General features: G+C 48.1%; 5 protein-coding genes across 5 annotated transcripts; 1 reads left to right on the top strand and 4 right to left on the bottom strand.

Annotated features, from left to right (window-relative positions):
- Window positions 1-403: 403 nt before the first annotated feature.
- Window positions 404-3,360, bottom strand: F5891DRAFT_1279319 (catalase-like domain-containing protein; the record flags this gene model as incomplete). The annotated part of the gene is made up of 18 exons (XM_041370350.1): window positions 2,828-3,360; window positions 2,628-2,772; window positions 2,364-2,563; window positions 2,272-2,302; window positions 2,170-2,221; window positions 2,067-2,119; window positions 1,999-2,008; window positions 1,915-1,949; window positions 1,817-1,860; window positions 1,696-1,764; window positions 1,465-1,646; window positions 1,270-1,408; window positions 1,164-1,215; window positions 1,055-1,115; window positions 953-996; window positions 875-899; window positions 632-822; window positions 404-571 (listed from the first exon to the last, which is right to left on the bottom strand). The coding sequence occupies exons 1-18, from the start codon at window positions 3,052-3,054 to the stop codon at window positions 404-406; spliced, it is 1,728 nt and encodes a 575-aa protein (XP_041224329.1). The 5' UTR covers window positions 3,055-3,360.
- Window positions 3,361-6,880: 3,520 nt separating this feature from the next.
- On the bottom strand, window positions 6,881-9,687 carry F5891DRAFT_1236456 (catalase-like domain-containing protein; the record flags this gene model as incomplete). The annotated part of the gene is made up of 16 exons (XM_041369647.1): window positions 9,259-9,687; window positions 9,134-9,203; window positions 9,048-9,083; window positions 8,795-8,994; window positions 8,651-8,733; window positions 8,548-8,600; window positions 8,290-8,333; window positions 8,169-8,237; window positions 7,926-8,119; window positions 7,743-7,803; window positions 7,637-7,688; window positions 7,528-7,588; window positions 7,430-7,473; window positions 7,352-7,376; window positions 7,109-7,299; window positions 6,881-7,048 (listed from the first exon to the last, which is right to left on the bottom strand). Exons 1-16 carry the CDS (start codon window positions 9,483-9,485, stop codon window positions 6,881-6,883), a joined length of 1,578 nt encoding a protein of 525 aa, XP_041224328.1. The 5' UTR covers window positions 9,486-9,687.
- Window positions 9,688-11,093: 1,406 nt separating this feature from the next.
- Window positions 11,094-11,261, top strand: F5891DRAFT_935009 (uncharacterized protein; the record flags this gene model as incomplete). Its single annotated transcript, XM_041374034.1, has 1 exon — window positions 11,094-11,261. A coding segment is annotated over one exon (168 nt), but the record flags the coding sequence as incomplete, so codon positions are not given.
- Window positions 11,262-11,690: 429 nt separating this feature from the next.
- Window positions 11,691-12,654, bottom strand: F5891DRAFT_955079 (uncharacterized protein; the record flags this gene model as incomplete). Its single annotated transcript, XM_041375297.1, has 3 exons — window positions 11,691-12,285; window positions 12,339-12,511; window positions 12,568-12,654. 3 exons carry the CDS (start codon window positions 12,652-12,654, stop codon window positions 11,691-11,693), a joined length of 855 nt encoding a protein of 284 aa, XP_041224326.1.
- Window positions 12,655-19,458: 6,804 nt separating this feature from the next.
- On the bottom strand, window positions 19,459-20,346 carry F5891DRAFT_930694 (uncharacterized protein; the record flags this gene model as incomplete). Its single annotated transcript, XM_041373949.1, has 1 exon — window positions 19,459-20,346. A coding segment is annotated over one exon (888 nt), but the record flags the coding sequence as incomplete, so codon positions are not given.
- Window positions 20,347-20,754: the final 408 nt, after the last annotated feature.

Genomic DNA, 20,754 nt, shown 5'->3' with positions numbered 1-20,754 from the left:
CTGAGGCGCCTGTCAGTGGACACCACCGCATGCACACTCAGTAGCTGTCGAACAACAATAGTGTCTGCTCAATGTCTGCCCAATTTTACTCCCAAGCATGAGCTGGCATCGGGTGCTATTTTACGTCCAACACACATCATGCTGTATTACTTCTTATTTATTGTTATTTTCTCTATAGCTACAAAACTACAAGGCATCAAAAAAATGTGCGATAGTCGCGATTTGGGGAGGTTGTTAGAAGTGGCAAACTTCTAATTGTCGCCCTTGTTCCGCTCCAACAGTATCGTATAATGGTGGGACCCTGTAGTTTGTCAAGCTCCACGAATAAATAGAAATGGCCAAGAAAGAAATCTGATCCACCAATACGAAAGTAGCTGCAAAGACGGAAAGGCAGTAATATTATCTACAGAGTGACATTCACTCCCATCGCAATGGCTTGACCTAAAGTCTCATTCACATGTTGAAAGAGCTGGCACTGCTTGGTGCGAATGGCCATGTCGCTGGCCTGGCCAAGATGCCAGATGACATTGGAGATCAAGTTGTTTTGATCACGTTCAGATAGACCATTCCACTGTTATGGTTCAATCAGCGATTCAAAGGCAAATTGCGAATAGTGCTATTTGCTACGTACGAAGAGCCTTGGTTGATCGAAATCTATCTCGCTGGGTACGCTAAGGTACTTGACAGCACCACCAGTCCAAATGGTGTGATTATCGTCATTATACGGCCGAGGAGCAAGCCCAAGAAGATCCTGCTGCGACCAAAAGTTCGGGCGATTTCCCTGGTTGTTGAAGTTCATGGCACCATCACGTAAGAAATTCGCTGGATAAACTCGATTTAGCATCACGTAGAACGATGGAGAAATGTTACGAACCGACAGGATTGAGAGGGCAGTTGATCTGTCATTCGCAGCTTTAGGCACGACCGGACTGAGTCACGCGATGCTACTTACTGGGAGTTGTCTGCCGTTAACTCCAATGCGGTATCGCTGGGCATCTGGGTGGAGGAAGTTGAGTAGAAGATTTCAAAATTATGTCAGAAAGAACTATAGTACCAGCGTAAGCGAACAATCGTGCTTGCAGTGTGGGATCCGCGGAAGGTTCGAGACCATAAGGCTAGATGAAATCAGCCTTGTTAGTTTGCGGATCTTTAGAAAAACAAACCATGTTGGCAGGGTCAAAACCAATTTGTTCAACCTCTGCGAAATAATTAGTCCTGAGGGAAGAAGTTAGTTGTGGCGCATAAACATTGAAAACCACAAATCCGCACGGGTTCTGAACAAGGGTGATCCGACCGATTTCCTGGTAAGGTACATCTTCTACGAGCCATTCTAGAAATAGAAATGTGAGTGTCAAGAATATAGTTTGAGGACAGTAAAACGTGCCTTTGGTCAGGTCTAGGATGTTGTCTGAGAGAAAATGTTAGCATCGTCCAAAAGAGACTAGACAAGACCAGGCGTCAGACATTTATAATTCTCGGCTTGTTGAGGCGTCATGATTTGCCAGTAAATTGTCCAGCTGGGGTAATTTCCAGCTGCAATGGAGTCATAAAGATCTTGGACGCCAAAGTCGGGGCTCACGCCAGCTTGCACGATGGCCTCTTCATTAGTGTTGTTCCTGACGCCTTGATCCGACACTGCGATGGTTCTGGACCGTGTCAACGATGGAGACACCAAGCACATCAGGGACCACCTACTTGATGTAAACCCACGAGCCATCTGCCTTCACAGCGCGGAATGTATTGCAACTCCAGCCACTCATATACCTAGAGATTTGTGAGTAAAGAAGAAAGCACGCATACTTCATGAGATGCGTACCTGAACCCGTAAGGAGTCCCGAGGTCAGACATGGTACGCATGGCCTATTACAGGTTGATGTCAGCAAAGATGATCACTTAACTGGTGGCGGAAGGTACTTGGTAGATTGATTCATTATTCGCGGAAATGTAATCTAAAAAAATGTAAAGCCTGCACATCGAAGTGGCTGATTTGTCGCTCACCCCAGAAATTCTGATGGGATGCACAATGAGTGAACTAGCCAATGATATTATGAGGGAGGAAAATGTACATTGTAATCCAGGGTGTTTGTCTGAGGGTTGCGTTTCTGAGAACGGGTGAGGTCTGTATGCGTATTCAATATGACAAGCCATGGAGGGATTCGTTATACTGACGAGGGAATTTTCCTGGATCGCGAAGCCAAAAAATAGGGTGGTTTAAGAAGGGCTTTGTGGTATATTAGCTTCAGGAGGCACCCTTACACGATAAACGCTCACCCAGTCCAAGATTCCGTCTTCTGTGCGCAACCTAAGTTTAGAAACAACAACACGTTGAGTACGTGGCGGCAATACCACACTAGCTCATGTACTTAAAGGCGAGCCCTCGCAGATCTCGAACAGTATCCGCGTTGCCCAGATTACCGGCAATTGTAGAAAACCGGGCAGTGACTGGGGTACGCTTGCCAACCTCCGAGAAGACACTCGCCATCGAATAGTTCGCACCCACAGGTGTGGTCACTTCAAACCAACCATGAGCACCTCCGCCTTTTGCGTGGATAGTGCGCTCAGGCTTTGCAAAGAGGTCATTAGCAGTGGCATCGCGGAGTATCCTGCGTGTCTTACCACTCTCTCACGGACAAAGTGAGCCAGTGATTCGATCTGAGATGTATATTAGGAAAGATCGACGCTATCCCAAGGAAATTCCTTGCCAGGTTAGTGGACGAAATCAGAAGAGGGCCAGTCGTTCCTAGTCTGTCTGCCATGTACGGGTTGGGATATCTGCATACAACATACTTGTTATTTGTGAAGTACGGTTGAGGAGTAGCTAACTTACGCCTCTCCCCCAGACAGGGTGTAATCCAGCTGAGTAGAAGGATCATTGATGATCGAATCTTGCTCATTTGGACCTTGATATATGTTGAAGTAGGGCTGACTTGCGTCGCGCTTGGCTTCTTCAGCGTGCGCAAGAGCGATCGCAGCTCCTGAGAATAGAAGCGAAGCGAAGAAGTACATCCTGACAATGGAAGGAAGCTGGGTTAAGAGAATCGTAGCTCTCCACATTATATATATGCAAAACTCTCGACCTGTAGGCTCAGCATGTCATGTTACGCGACAAGAAAAGCTGTATGTCTGAGCAACAGCCCTGATACAGTGAGAAACTGTTCTTGACATGAGTTGAAAAGACAGGGCCGCCTGAGCAATCAATAAATGATTTTGTCTTCTCCCCACCGCTGTGATGAGGACACATGGTGATGTGTTTGAATCCGTGGTGACTATTCATGATGCCGAGGGCTTTTGACAGTGAGAGTTTTACTTTGGGGAAAGTCATGGTGCCGTTCACCCAAAGCGCTGTATAGAGGCTGCGCCCTCATCAGAAAATCTGCCATTTCCATGATGAGCTGAGAGATCTGAAGGAAACGATAAGCTGATGGACTATGTATATGATATGCTGTACATCTGAGGTCGGACCAATTTATGGAGGCGGGCAATCCCCGCGAACACTGCGTGACGCTTATATAATCGAAAAACCCCTGATTAGCTCAAAGACCGTGATAGCACTGCCAGCGAAACAACAAAATAGTATGTATTGTGGTGTAGAATACATCAACTAACCAGTAAGTCATTACTACGTCAGAAATACATAAATCTCATGTATATCATGTATGTGCGCTGAAACGAGTGACCAATATTCCATATATTAGGCTGACTCTTCGTGGCCTGTGGCTGTAGCGATGGTTAGAAAATCTACGTCGTCTACAATGTCACCTCAAGCGCGTTTTTTTTTTCACATCGCTGAATGAGAAACTTAAGTACACAATAACGCTGCTTCTTCGACTGAAAGTGAGAAATCTTATGGATTTTTATCTCGTCTTTGAGGCGCCTGTGGAGTTCAAGCTGATCTTTCAGTGCAGGATCTAGCAAAGAATTGAGGGCAGCTTGATCTATGATGAGCTGAATGTTAGAGAAGTAATCTGCCTTTTCAGCTTTCTTGTGAGTAGAACCGAGGATGTTAGAAATGGGAACACTGTCGCTCACGAGCGCACTGCTGTCTGTGATCCGAAACTGCCTCTTTTGGTGGTAACGTGTCTGTGGTTGAGAAATTGATGTTAGGGGCCCTCGCTCTAGTTCATGCGACAGGGACCATAATCCTGATGCCACGACCAAGCTGACACACGGAATTTACTCTGTGTAATCTCTAGATCATGAATAATACAACCATTTTTGAAAATTTCTTCATTTACCAATATTTCTCGTACCCGACACACGTGTATCTCTGGGAAATGAACGAGAACATGAAATCCGCTCTATTTTTGATGTTCTATATGTCGAAATAAGAAGGTTTTCCTCTGAGATTATGTTCTACGAGCATTGCATTGTGGCGGTCCCAATGCCATGTTCTTCATCGTGTATCATGCTCAAAGCACACTGGTGGCTGTGACCCCATCGTGGGAATGAACTTTGTCCTGGCGCGGATTGCCGAGGGCATGTAGGAAATGGCCGGTCTGTGTTAAGTCTGCGCAGACTCCGCCTCAAAGTCTGGGGAACACGTCTGGGTGTGTTTTGCCGGCAGGTTCCGGGTTATCTGTTCTGACATCATCACTCCCGCCACGATCTACGTCGGCCACTGCGACACTGATCCCATCAGGTACCCCCGTCAGTGGCTACTCACCCCAGTGAAAACCGGACAGTGTTCAGCCACCCTTGTGTCACGCATCAGTAGGTGCAATCAACGACGAGTCCGGTTGATGACATCTGCAGAATGGCACCTGGAATATTTGGCAGCTGTGGAGCTGCAGTCGATGATATGTTGTCTGTGGGCACGGCGGGCAACGTGGCGGGGAGAAGATGATGAGTCTGTGACTTGTCTGTATAGACCTCACGCAGACTGGCCAAATCCCGCACTTTCTGGGATTGCCCACCTCCAAGACCAAACAGATTGTACAGGCGAGACAGATGCTCGACTAGTGTTGCCGCAAGTCGACGCGGTGTGATGCGGTGCTAGCGAACTCGAACAAGTAAACGATTCGAGTTGTATCGAGTTACACACCAGTGCAACTAGCGAGTTCGGATGTTGTTCGGGAATCAAGTCCACCAATCAACGAGCTCAGATCTATCTCTTTCTCCCAACTCCGAGCCCATCAAGTTCGAGATACATTTAAAGATTTACTCGCTATGGACATGTAATGTTACTCAAGAGTTTAGCCAGTTCTTAAATGTATTTGAGCACCTGTAACTTGCCGAGAAGATCTGGGAGGATTCGGCTACGCCGAAGGGTGCACGTTTCCCCGCTTGATGAGAAGGCTCGCTCGCACGGCACGGAGGAAGCCTGTATGGGTAAGATGTCAAGGGCGACTTTGTATGAGAGTGGATATACTCGTTCTGCATCCTAATCACGATTAGCGCCATGTGTGAAAACAATGAGTGCGAGACTTACATCCCAGTAACGAACAAAATTCAGGTCTTTCATGTCCGTCAAACCCTCCTCGATGTATCTGTCAAACTCTCTCGAGGCTGCATCACGATCAAAGTGCCGCCTCTACGCGTTCTTTTGCTCGTCGTGCTGCTGTGGTCAGTGCAGGTTATTGAAAGGTGAAGCTAACAGACGAGTCTAGAGACAAATTATTGTACGAGAGCGAGCGTGCAAACGAACATGATACATACCTCAGCGTTAGGAGAGAGAACCGCTGAGGTATAAACACAGGCTATACTGTGATAATGATACATTTCTTACCTAGCAATAGTAGTATAAATGCAATACATGAATCAGTCTGATGAAGTCCGAGAGATGTACTGGTTCTTGTACAAGTGCCGCATTCGACACTCCAGATGACAGTGAAGATGTCATACCTACCGTCGATGATCAGCCCCAGTCGTAGGACAATTTGTAGCGCACTATTCATGTACTGCCCTTGATATATTTATATCACACATGAGTCATTGACCGTAAGAACTTGGAAGATTCAATCTCATCAAGATCGCAAGGTACCAACGATATATGAAAGGCACCAAGGACATATGAGATCTGTGAGATCAAGACTTGTCGCCTATCAGAGGATGGTATGGCATAGTGAAGTCATGTATTACTGGGCACTATACAACAGACTGATTCGTGTATCACAATTTCGCTATGGTAAGAGCAAGTGATACATCACTATCCCAGCTACAGGTGCTTCTGGTTAGCTGGAGGCATAGGAACGTCGTCTGAGGACATCTCGAGAGTCTGGGGTGAGTAGAGGAGACGTGATACGAGTAGGGGAGTATGTGGTACGATTTGGTTTGAGAATGGAGAGTGTTATGGGTCGGGTTTTTATAGGTAGGGGCTGGGAGGCTCCTTTGTTAGTCCGTAGAGGGCGAGTTTTGGCTCCCTTTGTTGGAAGTAGACACGCGGCGCCTGGGATGATGTACTGTAGCTGTAGCTGTCACAAAGGACTTTTGTATGAGCGAGTGGCATCAATGGGTGGCACACGTGGCACGGGGTTACGTCTCTGGATGAGAGGTGTTGAGGGTACCCCGCCACTCTACAGATGAGTTGCGTTCAGGGAACAGGTGAGGTTTGTCTTAAGTATCTTGCGGATTCTTATGAGGCAGGGGAGAGTATCTTTCTGTTCTGAGACTTACATGTTTTAGCTCCATATCCGATTAAGGTTCTTGACGAGGCGGAGGTGGTGGCGCGACCTTGTCGTTGTCGTCGATTAGCAGTGACGATGGGGGGGTAGGGGCTCTCTATGTTGACATGCTTGGAAATTACACTCTAGTGAATTATTTATTGAAGAACGCTAGGTCTTTGGGTAGACGGTAGCGCCAGGCGGCTCCTGATATCGGTGCCACCCTACTTGAATGTGGTGATTCAAGTCCAAGAAGCCTCACCGAAAGGCAGTAATGTTATCTACAGAGTGACATTCACTCCCATCGCAATGGCTTGACCTAAAGTCTCATTCACATGCTGAAAGAGCTGGCACTGCTTGGTGCGAATGGCCATGTCGCTGGCCTGGCCAAGATGCCAGATGACATTGGAGATCAAGTTGTTTTGATCACGTTCAGATAGACCATTCCACTGTTATGGTTCAATCAGCGATTCAAAGGCAAATTGCGAATAGTGCTATTTGCTACGTACGAAGATCCTTGGTTGATCGAAATCTATCTCGCTGGGTACGCTAAGGTACTTGACAGCGCCACCAGTCCAAATGGTGTGATTGTCGTCATTATACGGCCGAGGAGCAAGCCCAAGAAGATCTTGCTGCGACCAAAAGTTTGGGCGATTTCCCTGGTTGTTGAAGTTCATGGCACCATCACGTAAGAAATTCGCTGGATAAACTTGATTTAGCATCACGTAGAACGATGGAGAAATGTTACGAACCGACAGGATTGAGAGGGCAGTTGATCTGTCATTCGCAGCTTTAGGCACGACCGGACTGAGTCACGCGATGCTACTTACTGGGAGTTGTCTGCCGTTAACTCCAGTGCGGTATCGCTGGGCATCTGGATGGAGGAAGTTGAGTAGAAGATTTCAAAATTATGTCAGAACTATAGTACCAGCGTAAGCGAACAATCGTGCTTGCAGTGTGGGATCCGCAGAAGCTTCGAGACCATAAGGCTAGATGAAATTAGCCTTGTTAGTTTGCGGATCTTCAGAAAAACAGACCATGTTGGCAGGGTCAAAACCAATTTGTTCAACCTCTGCGAAATGATTAGTCCTGAGGGAAGAAGTTAGTTGTGGCGCATAAACATTGAAAACCACAAATCCGCACGGGTTCTGAACAAGGGTGATCCGACCGATTTCTTGGTAAGGTACATCTTCTACGAGCCATTCTAGAAATAGAAATGTGAGTGTCGAGCATATAATTTGAGGACAGTAAAACGTGCCTTTGGTCAGGTCTAGGATATTGTCTGAGAGAAAATGTTAGCATCATCCTGAAGAGACTAGATAAGACCAAGCATCAGACATTTATAATTCTCGGCTTGTTGAGGCGTCATGATTTGCCAGTAAATTGTCCAGCTGGGGTAATTTCCAGCTGCAATGGAGTCATAAAGATCTTGGACGCCAAAGTCGGGGCTCACGCCAGCTTGCACGATGGCCTCGTCATTAGTGTTGTTCCTGATGCCTTGATCCGTCACTGCGATGGTTCTGGACCGTGTCAACGATGGAGACACCAAGCACATCAGGGACCACCTACTTGATGTAAACCCACGAGCCATCTGCCTTCACAGCGCGGAATGTATTGCCACTCCAGCCACTCATATGCCTAGGGATTGGTGAGTAAAGAAGAAAGCACGTATACTTCATGAGATGCATACCTGAACCCGTAAGGAGTCCCTAGGTCGGTCATGGTACGCATGACCTATTACAGGTTGATGTCAGCAAAGATAATCACTTGATTTGAAAAACTTTGGCGGAAGGTACCTGGTAGATTGATTCATTGTTCGCGGAAAGGTAGTCTAAAAAAAATGTAAAGCCTGCGCGTCGAAGCGGTTGATTTGTCGCTCACCCCAGAAATTCTGATGGGGTGTACAATGAGTGAACTGCCAATGATATTATGAGGGAGGGAAATGTACATTGTAATCCACAGTGTTTGTCTGAGGGTTGCGTTTCTGAGAACGGATGAAGTCTGTATGCATATTCAATATGACAAGTCATGGAGGGATTCGTTATACTAACGAGGGAATTTTGCTGGATCGCGAAGCCAGAAAACAGGGTGGTTTAAGAATACCCAGTCCAAGATTCCGTCTTCTGTGCGCAACCTAAGTTTAGAAACAACAACACGTTGAGCACGTGGCGGCAATACCAAACTAGCTCATGTACTTAAAGGCGAGCCCTCGCAGATCTCGAACAGTATCCGCATTGCCCAGATTACCGGCAATTGTAGAAAGCCGGGCAGTGACTGGGGTACGCTTGCCGACCTCCGAGAAGACACTCGCCATCGAATAATTCGCACCCACTGGTGTGGTTACTTCAAACCAACCATGAGCACCTCCGCCTTTTGCATGGACAGTGCGCTCAGGCTTTGCAAAGAGGTCATTAGCAGTGGCATCGCGGAGAATCCTGCGTGTCTTACCACTCTCTCACGGACAAAGTGAGCCAGTGATTCGATCTGAGATGTATATTAGGAAAGATCGACGCTATCCCAAGGAAATTCCTTGCCAAGTTAGTGGACGAAATCAGAAGAGGGCCAGTCGTTCCTAGTCTGTCTGCCATGTACGGGTTGGGATGTCTGCATACAACATACTTGTTATTTGTAAAGTACGATTGAGGAGTAACTAACTTACGCCTCTCCCCCAGACAGGGTGTAATCCAGCTGAGTAGAAGGATCATTGATGATCGAATCTTGCTCATTTGGACCTTGATATATGTTGAAGTAGGGCTGACTTGCGTCGCGCTTGGCTTCTTCAGCGTGCGCAAGAGCGATCGCAGCTCCTGAGAATAGAAGCGAAGCGAAGAAGTACATCCTGACAATGGAAGGAAGCTGAGTTAAGAGAATCGTAGCTCTCCACATTATATATATGCAAAACTCTCTATCTGTAGGCTCAGCATATCATGTTACGTGACAAGAAAAGCTGTATGTCTGAGCAACAGCCCTGATACAGTGAGAAACTGTTCTTGACATGAGTTCAAAAACAGGGCCGCCTGAACAATCAATAAATGATCTTGTCTTCTCCCCACCGCTGTGATGAGGACACATGGTGATGTGTTTCAATCCGTGGCGACTATTCATTATACCGAGGGCTTTTGACAGTGAGAGTTTTACTTTGGGGAAAGTCATGGTGCCGTTCACCCAAAGCGCTGTATAGAGGCCGCGCCCTTGGGAATGAAGATTATAATACTGCGATGTAGTCCAAGAATTGTTATAATAAGATGTATGCATGCTTACTTGCCTGGAGTCCTGAACCATGCAGTGTATTAAGATGCGACTACGGTGACTGCGCCGTCAATTAGGGCGTGAACCATGGTAACTTTTGCACGGGTCCGCGGGGTAAATCGTGGTATACGGGTGACGGGTAGCAGAATTAAATACTGTCAGCCGGTTTATGTAATACAACCGGCAAGACGATGTCACAGTACAACATTACATAATGACTCGTCACAATCCTCATCTAGAATAGTCTAGTTCGAACCGACTCAACTGAGTCGTCATACATTTTCCTCGAGCACTTTAACTTCGTTAATGCTCTGAATTACTGAAGGGGTGAGCATTATAATCTATGTTTGAGACTTTGCATCTCTTTATGGCGGCAGTAGAACTAACTTCCAGAAGCGCAGCCAAAGCACTCGAATCAGGGTGTTATAAAATCTACATTATATCTCCGCGAGTCTCAGATACTTTGGAGTCCTGCCAGCTCCCTTTGCGTGAATTCTGCCGTGGACCAGGCACAACCAGTTTTGCCGAGTTCTGCCAACAGTGACATGGGTACCTGTGCGGGTACGCCGGGTACGAGGTCTTGAAAATATCGATGACTATCGATGAATAATAATCTTTATAAAACATCAACCTGCGGCAGCGTCTCAGATTCATTATGCATAGCACAGCTGAGTGCTTACTTTCTTAACTCGTAACTTGCGATTGCGATTGTTGCAAGACACTGGCATTCTCACGTCAGGCACCTCTCCCAGTAGACCGATGGGCGATATTAAACTTGATACATTAACGGCCAAGAAGGCACGCACCTGTAAGCGAACGGTGATATCGCCAACTTGAACGTGTTAGAGTCTCCCACCCAAAGTGACGAACAAAAGCTGATGTCACCCATCTCGATGTCCGAGGCAAACCCGACGAGATTATAGGTATGTCCCCATCTTCATTCAATGATTTCATTCACAATTTCCAGCTGCACCTAAAGTTCAGTTAAATTTCGCTGCATATGATCACTAAATGATATCCTTATGACGTTGCTTGAAAGCTGACAGCAGCCGCGACACATCTCAAGTCCAAACTTTCAGATGCCGTACTAACCTGTCAACCACAAGCCCCATCAGCAAAACCGCACACCAACTGGACAAGGGACAAAACACCTCAGTCGGGGCTTCGAAGAACGTGTCCAGCGGGGTGTTTCAGTCTGAATGCGAAGGGTGTGCTCATCAAACTCTTAGCGGTTCAGTTTCAAAGTATACACCTAAGGCCCATCCTGCCCTCGTTGCGATGCGCTGTGTTATCAATAAGCGTCCATTTAAGTTTTCGGCTGATCTTCTACACATCGAGGCAGTCAAACTATTGCGCCCTGGAGTGATTGCACCATCTACACGCACGGTGTCGCGCGACATCGACGAAACTTATCGCAAGCGATCTGAGAACTCGGGAAGTGCTACCTATGTTGATAGAAACCTCGTTTGACTCATAGCTAGAGGATTCGAAACAAAATAAGTCGGGATTGTGCAAATTTTGTGTCCACAAAACGAACCGATCGCAAGTGTCGAGACTTTATGAAGTTCATAATACATAGATCACAATATAGACAAGCACCAATGCTATCGCAGACTCAATGAATGTTGAAATAAGGCTATGGCCTAACACGCGTGTCACTCCAACCCCGGTCACACAAGTCGGACTTTCACCTAAGGAACTCAGATCGCCCTCTGATTGATCAATTATCAGGTTCTATCGTATATTCTTTGAGTGTCAGTTGTGGTTAGTGAGTCACATGCAACACACCGTTCCTGTAGCATCTCCCTGCCCATTGCCATTTTGAGAGGACTATTTAAACGGTCAAATGATTCCTTCTCCCTGGTGGAAGACCCAACTTACCCAACCTGTCCCAAACGGCCTGTTCGTGGTTCTGCTTGCATTGGGCAGTGGAGTGCCAATGATAGGGGGTGCGTTCGATTGCCCCTGCGCCTGAACACCCTGGCTGTCAGTGTCTCCTGAGGGCGCATGAATATCTGCGCCACGTCGTGATGCGGTAGTAGAATCCTGGTTGAGATTGAAGATATCCTTCAATATCTCTTCCAGTTTCTCATCATCGACATCAGCAAGAGTCGGGCTGCGACACTCTTTTGCCACTACACTATTCATTGCACGCTCACGAGCCTGATGTATAGCGAGGACAGTGAATAACCCGACCGTCTCACCCTCCTCGATCGACATCTGACCCTCGCGCGTGCAAAGGTGCTTGTATTCAGGCAAAAGCAGCGATCTATCGATCTCATACTTGTTGTAGATCGCGATCTTTTCTACGGGGTCCATCTTGAGATTCTGGAGCTGATCAATAGCCAGCTCCCTCATCTCAAGAAATTGCCACCTCGTAGAGAGCTCGAGTATGACGAGCCAGTTATCTGACGATTTCCTGTCCAGTCTGTACTTCCTGTAACCCAAAGTCAAGGACGATATCGGTGGAAGAACTAACTGAGAGCTTACGGACTGTACCAGACCCAGAGGAATGTCGCGAAGTCATCACTAGTCACGTCTTCGACCTGAAACGCGCTGTCATCAGATATTCCATCCTGGGGAACTTGTGCAAGTTCCCGGATGAAAACCTCAGATTCGCGCTCGAAGAAGGACCTGTGAACGCGAAAGAATGTATCTTCAACCTGTGCACAAGTGGCGGTCAGCGCATGCGAGATACATCCAGGACATCACAGCGTACGAGAAAGGTGATATTTCCATCTGCAAGATAGAACTCTGGATGATGCTGAACATGCGAAACGCCGGTCTGAGAGTCAGCGGTCTGCATGATAGTATGGGCTGAGACGTTTGGTAAGCTGTGATAAGGGGATTGGAATCTGGAAAGGCTTTCAGATGTCACCTCAGTTATATGCACGAGTCCGGCGCTTCAAGACTAAAAGAGTCCCTATTGTTCAAGAATAACACGCCCAATCACAAGCACAGTCACGCAATCCTAGCATTTAGAAGCGTCAGTCAATTAGATGAGATAGGAAACTGTGGGAAGCCATCGGAGACCAAGTCTCTATTGACTCGGCGACGGCATAGCTTCCGTTCCAAATCCATGTGCATGACGCCTACAAAGGTACCCTTTTTTGATCAAAAGATAACGCACATCAGACACAGGCTGAACATGTGACCCTAGGATTTCCTAGGATGCACTGCAGTTGTAGGTCCAGCTTCCCTGAGTATCATTCCATGATCCTGTGGGTGACGTGCACCGAACTAGAGCAACTGCTTCGAAATGATGCGCTGATCGCTTGCGTCCAATTTCAAGTGAATCCGAGTCAGCAGTCTCGCGTTCCAAGACGAATATGCTGATAGTGAGCCTGAAAACATGACCAAAACGGTCAGAATTTTGTGAGGGTTGTAAAGTAAATCATTCTGAATATCATGTAGAAAAAAACTCATCGTCGTGTCTACATGATATAACATACATTCTCGAATCTCAACGAGATCCACCACATGCTGGCAACTAACTCCTTAGTTGGATGTGGTTGTGTGGAGAAGGTCAGTGAGAACATGTCGTAACGAGCCAATGAACACTGAGTACTGATTAGTGCACTGATATATCATCTTCTGCTCCAGTACCAGAGACTTACTAGTAACACCCGGAGCCCGATCAAAGTTTGCCGAGTAATGCACGTCAGATGATCGCGTAGGTCCAACTTATCATTTGCACCTGGTACTTCGCCCGGCCACCAAAGGCCTTCCGGTTCACATTCACATGACCAATATACCCAGAATCCTGATGCTCGAAAAGCACATACGCCGAGCAGCGAATGGATGCGCAGTCAAAATAACAATAGAACACTTCGACTAAGTACCGATGACATTGCTGTGGTCGTGAGAACAACGATCCGTTGGGCACAGCAGATCGGAGCTCCAAGGAATGGCCAGTATTCGGTTTTACAGGGTATCGATGCGCCTGTCTAGACAGTGCAAAAATTGGACACCTTGAGTGCAACCACGCCTGCTGCTAATTAAAGAAATAATCAACGCACAGTGAATACATACATACCTGGCTACCGTAGCACATTCCTATCTACAATCCGCGCGGCGCGTAGGTGTCAATTTGAGTGCAGCATTCGATCCATTTTTTTACCCAGCCGGAATGTTGTTCGGAGAATCCTGCCTGAACGCATCTTTTGTTCGACATGAGAATTTACGTTGCAAGAAAACTTGTTTCTATGGATTCAGAGATATGCTTCTTGAAGCTACGACAGGCATTCAATATTCAGCGCTCAGCGCGGCATGTACGCTGATTAAATCCTAGCGGAGTTCAAAACCTAGCCGGTTCCAAGCCCTGGATTGTCTCTCTCGCTCACCTGCGATCGATCAATATTTTCAAACACATCCACTCCTTCACACAGCTGGCAGCTTAATTATCAGTAGGTAAATACACTGGTTCTCATGTTTCTTTTTCCAGCTTTTCATTCTCTCATGAACTGCAGGTTTCAGCTGAGGCCACAGAATGAAATAGTTGTTCTTTACAAGCAGCACGCAAATAGCACAATTTGGATTTCCGAATTGCAAAGATCTCTAACGGAATGCTGCGAAGAGATGGATCAAAGACAGTTCAACTCAGAAATTCATGCAGGAGAACTCATATCGTGAACTATACCAGGGGCGCAACATCATGATAATAGAACCCCAGTACGGCAGGGTATGATTACAATGGCCCTAATCAAACGAACACGCTCCTGCAAGTGCTACCGAGATTTGTACCATCTAACAGCAATAACAATTCTGCCAAATTGAACTGTGCCCATCAGCACATACAAGATATAGAAGATGGCCGTCGCCTGTATTGTTCCCCCATCCTCAGAGACATCATTCGAGATTCACCTCAGAAGACATTACCTCGCACAGAAAATGTGTTTCTCCTTCTCGCCGTTGTTGTTTGACAACATCTATGTCTGTCAGTGCACAAAACTGTAGCCCAATACCTTGCACTACAGATGCAAATTGCTGCCACAACATGATTTGTGATCCTGACAAAGTGAGTATGAGTATGTCGCTGTGAAACCAGGATTTAACCACATGACTCATCTGCGTGCATTAGAATGGAGTTTTGACCTGCACGTACACTCACCCCGAGTGGCACATCGCGACAGTGAGTCATATTTCTCCTTTTACTTTGGTACCATAGTCAACCGTGCAATACCTAGTTCGGAATCGATCAGTACCTATAAATTGTTTTTGGACAAATTTTTGTGCTGCCCGAGTAATGTGGATGGGCTTGAACTTATCCGAAAATGATCGACCATACCTAGCCTTGCTCGTGATCCACTAAACTTGAGTTCGAGAGGCTGTCGAAATGAGCAATCATTGCTGTTGATGATTGATATTGGGAGGTCATAAGACGGAACGCACTGCACAGACATGTCCTCACAAGATTGAATCTGTTCGTCTAAAGTTGACTTCGAAGGCTAGCTCATGGATCTCTCTTGGGGTGTCACTCAAGACGCTCATAGAGAAAGAAATTGTCCGAAGGTCAATGTTTAATTGAGGGAGAGCTATGAAGGAGTGAGGGGTGAAGGCTAACTACTATTAGGTGTGTGGGCGAAGGCGCGAAGCGCTTCCGGCCCCGATCAGGGATCTATCTGAAGAGAAAGGTGAGCTGCGAATCCCCAAGGTGTTAGGAGTCTGAAACGACGCGTCGCAGCGTGGCCGCAGATATCCCAATGAGGTAGGAGTTAAAGACTGCTCACGTTTTATGTGGTTTTCGTCTTTTCAGCGGTTTCTCGACATTGAATAACGGATGAATTCGTCGTGGAGAGCTGGCGTGGCTTGCATGAAGGGTGCTAAGATCTGGGCATGTTTCCGAAGGTAAGACTGGAATGCGTCACTGGCCCATCTGCCCTTGGTTTTGACGACTTCGAAGGGAACATTTTGAAGCAAATACTCGAGCATGGATCCTATGCGGATGCCATGACCCTGTAGAGGGTCCATACCTGCCGCTCTGGCTGCTTTGGCTAGACGTGTGATGAATTTTTGCTTCGTCAGAGGGCGATGACCGTTCTTGTAGCGGTATGCGAAGAGTGCGGTTCCAGGTGGAGGGTTATTGATGGCTATATGCTGCAGAAAGGCTCTCTCTGTGTCTGATGGGCTGTTCTGTCTTGCGAACGATACATCTTCTCCATCTGTTATTGAGGTCTTGGTCTGTGGTAGGTGAAAGACCCTCATTGAGAGGTTGTTTCGGTCGTGTTCTATGCGTACATCTGACAGTTTGACATGACGGTTGGGATTGAAAGATGTGAGGGAGGGAATGGTAAATTCTCCGACTCTTGCTGTGCAAAAGAATGTGGATGTTAAGCAGCTGAAAACGGCGACATCTAATGGGCATTCGGGATTGAGATGACTCTGGAGTGTGCAAATGAATTCGATCGTGTACGGCCGTCTCTTCTTGCGTTTCGAGGAAGGGGGTGTTAAGTTCTCACTAGCTTTGAGGAGCGCATCAATTTCCTCGTCGTTGAGGATCCAATGTAGGCCGTGGAGAATGTGCCAGGCGCGCACCCCGAAGACGTAATTTGCTATTGTTTTTCCGGAATATAGACCTGCTGCTGCTGCTATGAACGTTGATATCAGGATGGAGTCCGCTGGGGCACGGTCTTGTTCAGGGATCGATCGCGAGTCACAGAAAACGTGAAATACTAGCAGTCCGGAACCGTATGATTCGCGCATGCTCTCAGCCCATGCGTGTAGCATCACCTCCTGGATTCTGACTATGTCCCCCGCTTCAAGGGTGTTGGGAGTGAGTCTGGGAGTGAATGGAATCCACAAGCGAAGTCGGTCTTTTGCCGCGCAATGAGGCCGTAAGGCTGAGATGACTGGGGTTAGGTCGACTTTATAAGCTAGATAAAGGAGACGGTTAGATCGTGGTTGTGCAAGGTAGCTAGGTAATTGTAAGAAAGGAGACCTACTAAGCTTGCGACGCTTTGTAGAATTCCTCTCCTTGTTGCTCAAGCTGCCGGTTGGCAAGTGCTCGTTCAGCGTAGTCTGTCCGCTGATGGGATCTGGCGGGAGTGTGAAGCGGGATGTGAGAGTGACGTTGGTGGGATTCACTTGGGAGTAGAGGGGCGTCGAAGTCGACGATGAAGCTCCTGAGAGAGGGATGCAGAGGAATGGGGGGCAGAAGTAGGGTGCGAGGAGGGTACTTTCCACGTGAAGGATCGTCTGCTGGGTTGAGTGCGCTGGGCACGTAGCGGGTGAGGAAAGTGCAGGGCATGGCTTCTGCGACACTGTGTATCCGCTTGAAGACTCCATTTGTAGCCCGGTTCCGGCTGCGGCCTCTCCACCAGCCCTCAACGACTCCATGGTTGTCTCCGAAAATCTTAATGCAAGGAACTGGGTTGGGTCTGGCGGTTTGTGCAATGGTGAGGGCGAGGAACTCGAAGCCAATGGCTTCCGCCCATCCAATGTCGTGTCCGTCAGTTTTCCAGCCAGGGATGAGTCGCCATGCGCGCCACCATCCATTAATCCAAATTGCGATGCCCATGCCTGAGCTAGCATCTGAGAAGGCGTTGGGGTCGAAGACTTCGCGAGGGCTGGGGATGAGTCTGCTGACTGACGGTTGTTGTAGAACTGCGGACCACCATCTGAGGTCAGCAGCACAGTTTCGAGGAGGGGTATGTGGGACATGAGGGTGGTCACCAAAGATGGGGAGCATGGCCTCCAGTTCTGTGAGGTAGGCTCGACCAGCAGGAACAATGAGCGAAGCATAGAGGAGTTTGCCGAAGAGTTTCTGGGTCTCGATGAGCGTATGGCGTGGTTGTGATTCCCATGTCGATATGGCCGCCAAGTACTTCTGTTTCTTGGCTGCTGGGATCTCCACTGTGCGCGCTCCAAGGTTCCAGGTGATGCCCGTGAATGGTGGGGTGGTGCAAAAGGGGGTGTCCTTTGAAGGTTCCCAAGGTGTCCCTGTTTCAGTGGAGAAGAAGTTAATATCGTCCATACAACATGAGAAGGAAGCATCATGTTCGGAACGGGGGGAGCATTTGGAATGATCGCGGATGGGAAAACGACAATCTTCGTCGAATTCCTCGAAGGTGTCATCCGGTAGGGTAATACCTCGGTACCATTTCCTTCCTCCATTGATGCGGAGACTACCATTGTCTCGGATATTCTTGGCCCATATGGCCCTCTGAATGTTGTACTCGGCGAGGTACTGCAAGAGGATGCGAAAGAAGATATGGTCATCGACCCACTTGGAGAGTGGGCCGATACCTTCGCTTCGTAACAGGTCGGCACCTGCGTCAGCAAGCCCTCCGTAAGTGCCAGCTGCGGACGAGCAGCCAAAGCAGAAACTAGTATCAATGGCGAACTCGTCTTCTCCAGTACGTACCACAACGCCTGGGTATTGGGAGGGATGTAACGGGACAGTTCTGTAAGCTTCAGTGACGTCTCGTGTTGCTCCCTCTGAGCCGGGAGGGAGACGCCACACCAGGGTACAAATGGTGGCAAAGGTGCCATATGTGCATGGGTAGAGGTTGGAATCGATAGCGGAGTTGATAGAATTGATGGAGCGAGGAAGGGAGTTCGACCTGTGTGATAGGTTCTGGATGAGGCGATACTTTCCCGGCTTTGGGATAAGCGACAAGGGAGCTGTCTGAAAGGGACCAATGAGGGTTTCCATGTCATTGGCAGATAACGGACCGAGATAACGGCCTGCTTCATATTCTCGAGCGAGAATCGACACGAATGCGTCAGCGTGCTCAGTGATGGAGGGGTTATTAGGGGGGGTATAAGTAGTTTTAATTGTGGGAATACTACCAAGGAAACCGTATTGTAAAGAATGTGGTATATGTGCATAATTAAGTATGAGTTGGGACTTAGTGAGAGCGAGCGACCAAGCACTGGGTTTGTACGGGGTAAGCGCCTTAAACTTCCTGTCCTCGAGGACAGCTCTGAGCTCCGTGATCCGCGCTCCCACAGCCTGAACACTGGTGATTGTGCTCCTTGCTGGTATTTGAGCATCCGTTTGGGCATTGCCAATCGTAGCATAGCTGCAGGCCGTGAGCATTGACGAGGCGGCCTTCGGTGTTTCGTCGGCAGGATGTGGGGGTCTTGCCATCCCAGAGAAACTCGCTCTTGCATTTGTGGACGTTGTGGGCAAAGCAGCCGAGACATAGAGCGCAGGCGAATAGGCCGTTTGGCGCTGCGCTGCTCTGAAAAGACTGCTTCTCTTGGGAGGGATGTTTCCGGCCTTGGCGAGGTCGCTGGTGGTTGGGAGATGAGGCCCGGGGAGGAGGGCGAGGGGGTGGGTTGCGAGGTGGAGAACGTGAACGAGAGTTGGCCTTACGATGCCCTTCTTTTGTCTGGTGGCGGTGCGAGGAGGTATTGTCTCTACTGGAGATGCACTGGCTCTGCACTGTCTGAAGCTGAGGGAGGTTAGAACCCCATGGATAGTCAAGGAGTTTACAGTGGAAGCAGGAGCGTTTGGAAGCGGAGTGAGGGTAGCGAGAACAGCGGAAGCAGTTGTAGTGGAAGCGGTTTTAGCGGAAGCAGTTGTGGTGGTAGCGTTATAGGTTTGTTGGAAGCGAGTGAAAGAACAATGGGGAGTAGCATTAGATGCCGAGTTGTAGCGAGCAATGACTAAAGATGAACTGACCTCTAAGAGAGATTCGTGCCGCGCTCGGTTCCAAACTTCTTCGCTCATATTCTTCAGTAAGGTGAGGTTGAAGATACTGATGTCGAAGGCGTTGTTGAGGACTAAGGTGTCATGCCAGTCACGACGGACGCGGGCTGCGTAGAGCAACAGTGCTTGTTCGCCGAAGTGTTCCGATCGATATGGGTGGGCTACAATGTTCATGAAGAACATGGTTAGGGCTCGCTGATGCTTCTCCGGCCATTTCAACTTGTTGATATGCAGGAGGAAGCTGTTCTTGGCGAGATCAAACTGGCGCCACTCGAGGTTGTGGTCCTGAATAGCTTTGCGAGATGCTTTGAAGGATGCGACTGGCTTGAGTGCTACGAAGTCATCAACCTTGGCTAGGCCAAAGGTGTCCTCGGCGTTGGTTTTGGCATCATCTGCGGTTACCTTGCACCCATCTGGGCTGAAGTACCATAACTCGACGTATTCGAACGATTTCAGTTTATGGATGGCATATTGAGATGGGCGGGGGGTGAGCGTGTCGCCTACAGCCGTGCCTGTCTGAAAGTCGTTAATTTTGGGCTTCTTTTTCTCCGCTTCGCGAAGCTCGTCTTCTGCTTCGCGTTCTAGGCGTAGACGTTCGTGGTCTGCTTGTTCCCGCATGGCTCTGGCTGCATCAGCTGCCAGTTCTGCGTCTTCATCTACTTGCCTTTTCCAAGCTGTCACTCTGAGGTCGCGGTCTTGCTGCCAAGCAGTGACCAGCTCGTTAGCTACTTCTTCGTGGGTTGTCTGAGTTCCCCCGATGAAGCGGACTCTGAGACCTTCGAAAGTGGGTGAGGAGAAATCGGGTTGAATATCAAATGCCGGGTCCGAAGCGATGCGGGCCATGGTTCAAACTAAAGGTGTTTTTTTTTTTTTTTTTTTTTTTACGATAGTAGATGTTCGGTGACTTGAAAGATGGAACTTTGTAAAGAGAGATTATTGGGATAGGTACGAGTTTTTCAAAAGGAAGAAAAGAAAAAGCTCGGTGAGACTCAAGTCTTACGAGCAATATGGGAGAGCGGAAACAAGAAGTGATACCGGCGTTATCCGCTCGCCCAAAGACTATACTCTAATCCTTCGTTCGTGCCTCACTACGTAATAGAGCGGCAATCTTTGTGTATGCGTCAAGAATGAGCATCAACTTCTTGACTTTGTCGCTGCGCAGGGTCACTACAGGTTCAGAAGATTGAGCAATAAGGGATAGGTCAGGATGAGAGATTTGTCGATGCCCGCCAGCAGGTTGGGATACAATTG

Source organism: Suillus fuscotomentosus (assembly GCF_016647785.1).
Source record: "Suillus fuscotomentosus strain FC203 chromosome Unknown F5891scaffold_37, whole genome shotgun sequence".
NCBI lineage: Eukaryota > Fungi > Basidiomycota > Agaricomycetes > Boletales > Suillaceae > Suillus > Suillus fuscotomentosus.
The sequence above is the reverse complement of the archived record's forward strand: the minus strand, read 5'-3'. Positions and strand labels throughout refer to the sequence as shown.